This window comes from Gavialis gangeticus, unplaced genomic scaffold, assembly GCF_001723915.1.
Source record: "Gavialis gangeticus isolate Ggan-Ray unplaced genomic scaffold, GavGan_comp1, whole genome shotgun sequence".
Taxonomy (NCBI): Eukaryota; Metazoa; Chordata; order Crocodylia; family Gavialidae; genus Gavialis; species Gavialis gangeticus.
In genome coordinates, this window is record NW_017729030.1 from 54,155,699 (window position 1) to 54,160,874 (window position 5,176).

General features: G+C 39.5%; 1 protein-coding gene across 2 annotated transcripts in view; it reads left to right on the forward strand.

The window, feature by feature from the left end:
- SLC20A2 (solute carrier family 20 member 2) overlaps positions 1 to 5,176 on the forward strand; it is a 97,121-nt gene extending 91,945 nt beyond the window's left edge. For both annotated transcript variants that reach the window (XM_019522242.1, XM_019522241.1), the window contains one exon: positions 3,369 to 5,176. In XM_019522242.1, coding sequence (XP_019377787.1) covers positions 3,369 to 3,533 — 165 coding nt within the window. In that variant the 3' untranslated portion in view covers positions 3,534 to 5,176. The remainder of the gene's footprint in view (positions 1 to 3,368) is intronic.

Genomic DNA, 5,176 nt, shown 5'->3' on the forward strand with positions numbered 1-5,176 from the left:
GGCATGTTGTAATTTATGATGAGATTAACATGTTATCCCCCCCATTAATGTAAGGTCTTCCAGAGCCCCATATATGGGAGTGAATTTGCCCCCTTTTCTAAATTTGGTAAGCTACCTCATACTGAGTATGCATTAAGAGGGTTCATGTGGAGAGCTAGTATAGAGTAGCTGGCATGCTGTGAATACCCACCCAAGCTTTCTTTCCACAGACTTCCTTGTATGAATGGATACTTTGTCTAATAGTCATTCTACATGAGGGCTTTTAAATAACCTGGATGACATGCAACAGGTAGACTGAATTTGTGTATTCACCAAAAAAGATCGAAAATAGGAGTTAAGACTTCTCAGTACAGAAGTGTATATTCTCATAGGCATTGCTGTGGCATGGAATAAAAGTTGCAAAAGTACTTCTGTAATTTGGGAGTTAAGCAGAACATATGAAGGCAAACTGCACTAGTTTGAACCCAATCTGAAGGTAGATGTCATTTGAGATTTGATAAATTTTTAGTGTTCTCCTTTGATGTTTCTAACTGCTTTCCTAACCTTTAATTCATCAAAATCATTAATAACTAACTTTATTGTTTAGAACTGGATTTACCAGTGCTGTCATTGCTGATACCTTTTAAAATTCCAGGGAGAGAGCACCCTTAAAGCACCTTTTGCTTAGATAGTGAACTTCATCTTTACACAACAGAATGGAAAAATGAGCAGACCCTGCAAATCTGCAGAATGTCACAGACCTAGTTTGTGGAGGAGCCATGCAAATCATGATGTTTCCTTGGGATAAGGATTTCTGAGTTATTCAAAAAGCACCTTTTCTCACCTGGCACAAACAATCCATAGAAATCCACAATACTTTACTTGTTAATCCAGGATTAACATGGTGGTTATTTATGTGTTTATTTAGATTAAAGATTATATCTATTAAATTTCTCTCTTGGATCAGATTTTATAACCCAATGATCTTTTTAAGCAAAATCTTCCTTTAGTTTATTCCTATAGAGACAGTTCCTTTCCTAAAACACTGTGTTCTACCTGTTGGCACCAATGTGGTTTAAACCAATAGAAGCTTTTTGTTTTACAAGATTATTCTGGGTCATTCTGTTGTCTTTGACCCAGGTTAAGCAGCCATTTTAGGGCCAGATCTATCCTGTCCCTCTCCTACTGAAATCAATGGAAAGGTTCATTATAGTGTCAGTGAAACTTAAAGTGGGGCCTTTACAGCCACAAAGCCATAGTGAATAAGAGTTGACCTTGCAGGCTTACTCACCTTTGTTCTTTAGCTTTCTGTCCATGTGATTCAGACAGCTACCCTCTCACCTGGTGCTGGATAAAGCTAAGCATCAGCTTTGTCACTATGGAATCCATGGAGTTAGAAGAACTCTGTTAGATCCTTAGCAGGTTTTTCCCATGTTTCATTATTTAGCTTTAAATGCCTTTAAAAATAGCCCTTTCTCTGGTCTTCCCCCCACCCCTCCTCCCCCTGGCACTTCGTCCTCTTAGTCAGCCTCAGTTTTTTTCCATTTTTAAATGCATCCATTTACTCTACTACAGAAAATAAATCCTCAAACATTCAATATTTCTAGACAGTCTCATGACTTCTCCTTTTGGCAAGTAAACTTTCTAAAATGACTTGTATAACTAAAAAAGAAAACGTCTAAGATACAGTTCTTACTTCATTTTTGCAATACATGAGTCATCCAATACCTTCCATCACACACAAGTGTATTAAAGTTAGTTTTGGTTAATTTACCTGTTTGGAATGTCTTTCAAGTATGATAGGATATGACCTGAAAAGAATTGGGTTGGTACCTCTTTAAAACATCTTTAGGTATTTTTTTTTTAACCTTGGAAACATCATAAGTAAAAAATGTATGTTTCCCTGGTTCTGCTGAAGACCTTTAGAAGAACTCCATGACAAAGGACATTGTTCCAAAATAACTGTGAATCATTTAAATTAGATGTTAACAAGAGAAGTGCATTAAATATCCCTTTCCTGCCTTCAACCACTTGCCGTTACCCTCTGAGCCTCTGGTATCGCTGTTTCACTAGCTCTCCATTTCACAGATAGTCTTCTAGTCTGGACAGAGTCTTAAATTCAAACGTAAGACCACAAGCAGGAAAAAACTCAGAAGAGGGGAGTGGGGAGGTAGGTAGGAAGGGAAGTTCAGGGAGGCATTTCAGACAGGCTTAACAGCTGGCGAATTCTTTTATTTGAAAATTCAGTAAAAGAAAGCCAGATCACTAGATCAGTTGTCATTAGTCTTTCTTGCCAAGTGTTAATTAGATGCATAAATTTATGCATTAGAATCTAGCAACTGAAAATAGAAATTAAGTGATTGATTAAGCTAGGAATAAAAGTGTAATGTCCTCAAAAGGCTGCAGCCCCAACTGGAGTCCTTTTTGGACCTTAGATGTTACATTCCAGCTGCTGATCTCATTTGATCTATAATCTGACTGAACTTCCAGAGGCAACACCCTCTTGCCCTGCTCACAGGCAGTCCTGTGCTTTCCTGAAGCAAGCATAACATCTTTAACTTGGATCCCCTGTAGAATAGAACATAAACAGAAAAGGCCAGTCTACCAGACCTAACTGATAACTTCCTCCAAAGGATTATTTCTCTGCTTTATCCAGTTCCTAGCCCCCTAGATTTCCCCTGGGCGTCCATATGGGCTGAACTCTCCACAACATCAAGCTGGTTTAAACATTTATGGCAAGGACTATTAGTCTTGTGGCATGGTCAAATGTGCACTTGTATTAGTTTCAGTAGGGGAGAAGAGCTGCTGCTTGGGAACCTACAGCAGCCTTTACGTTCTAGCAGTTGCATGTACGCGAGGTTTAGAACAAGAGCTCCTCCGTACCTTTTTATATAAGGAAAAGTAGTAAAACTTACTGTGGCCTTTATTATTTAGACAGCAGTAGCACATAAAACATGCCAGGTGCTTGTCAAACTAAGGAAGCCTTAATCCTTGCCCCAGAAAGCTCATGAACTGAGACACTCACCCTACAGAGATCCCCCACAAGTCCTACTGAAGTCATTTACATTCTGTTGTGCATGGCAAAGTTGGGGGCTAAGAAGGCAGAGAGAAACTGAAATCTGAGTGGCCTGAATCCATAAGCTAAAGTGGCTCTTGATGCATCCTGCAGAAGACGTATGAAAATCTGCTTTTCAGCAGCCAGCAAGCACTAAATCCCAATCTTCTGTTACAAAACAGCAGTCTTAGTTGAAGCCTGCACTATTGTTAAAGTTTGGGTTCTTATGTTACTGGGTATCAGCTGATCAGCATTGATTTGGTTATAGAAACATGATAGACTTTTAGATGCCAATCCCGTGTCTCTCTCTAACCTTCTTCTCAAACTTCCTAAGGTTGGATCAGTGGTGGCCGTTGGCTGGATCCGTTCAAAGAAGGGGGTTGACTGGCACCTGTTCCGCAACATATTTCTGGCTTGGTTCGTGACTGTTCCTGTCGCTGGCTTGTTCAGCGCTGGAATCATGGCGATCTTTATGTATGGCATTCTGCCTTATGTCTGAATTGCCACTTCCTCGAGGAACCAGGGAAAATTGCCCAAGCTCTCGTGGTAGGGGAAGAGCACTCCCTGCTAAACTGTCCCATGAAAGAACTAGTTGGCAAGATTTCATCTTCCATATCTAACTTCTTATCTACTGTATATAGCAATGTGTCATACTGGTGACATGGTGATATAACGTGGTGCCGTTTCTTATATATTAAAGAAATATATATGCATATAGTAGGTAACAATACCTAAGTTATAAGTGGGGTGAAAAATAATTGCCTAGAATTTAATATTAGTAAGATTTGTACATAATGTATCATTTCAGTGACAATTTTTTTAATCTTTTGGAGAAGAGTATGGATTAGGAAATGTTTCTTGTCCATTTGATATATGATAAAGCGAGGTACAGGATTGCGTAACACCATTTTTTTTTAAAGCTATTAAGATACTGGAACAAAATGAAATGTGCATAAGTGCTTTTGGTAAAATAACTTTGTTCATATCATATCTTGATTTTGTGTGTGTGTGTGTGTGTGTGTATCTTACTGTAATGGCTTTTTGTAAATACTTACAAACAGTAACTTTTTAATGGTGCATTTCCCTTATATATTTTGGATAAGAAAGTTTAGAAAGTACCAAAGAAGCAGGGGAATAGCTTGCCAGTATTATGTTGTTGTCTACACGTGTGTGCGTGTGTGTGTTGTGTTTTCCCACTTCTAATTTAAGGTTGCTTTGACTAATCTATCACCAGCAAAGCTGGAATAGTACTGTTCATGTCTTACTGTAACTAGCAAAAGAAAAAAAGTATTAGTTCTACCTGTTCTTGTTATTCTGTAGGCATAACAACACTACTGTTCACATCCGATTCTAGTTAACTCACTTCACCTTCTGTGTTGAATTTGAAATGCTCTAAATATTCACCTTCCATCTTGCCCTGCCCCTATAAATCTATGTGAGCCCAGGCCTGCTCTTGGTAGTTCTGCTATCAATTTCAATGATAGCATGACTGGGCCAGAACTATCTTCTCTTTTTCCTGGAAAGTCTCAACCACACAATCTCAGGTAAATGGGTGGGACTGTATGGTTGGTGATTACAAGGCACATATCCTAAAGGAATGTATAGAAGCTTAGGGAAAATCTTAGGCCATGGACAGGCCTGGCACACGTTTGGTTGCTAGACAGTAATAGAGAAAAATGGGATGTGGATGTGTGAATGCACTGATTAAGCCCAACTGAGGCTGGCACACTCAGCCTTTATGGATTAAAACGGATATTATGGGGCTGGATCCTCCCACTGAGTAGCACCCTACTCCACAACTAGTCCCATGCTCTGTGAGGTGCTGTTTGCTAGGGCTTGAGGAGATGAGTCTGGCCCTATAAGAACAGAAGTTCTCTGGTTGCCACTCTTCAGGTCAGGATGTTCATAGCAGCTCAGAGGACAGCATGGAAGATGGCTAGCTCCGTCCCCTGCACAGCACCGAAATGTCAGTTGGGTTAGGGTTACCTGTCCTCACAGGGGGAGGCAGTGTTTGGAAGAAGTAGGGAACCTAGTACTGTTTAAATGCTGCTAAAATTTTGATAAATGTTCTTGGTACTCCATTGTGACTTTTTCCATTGGTCATTCATACTAAATTTGTAATAAAAAGATAAATAGCCCCTA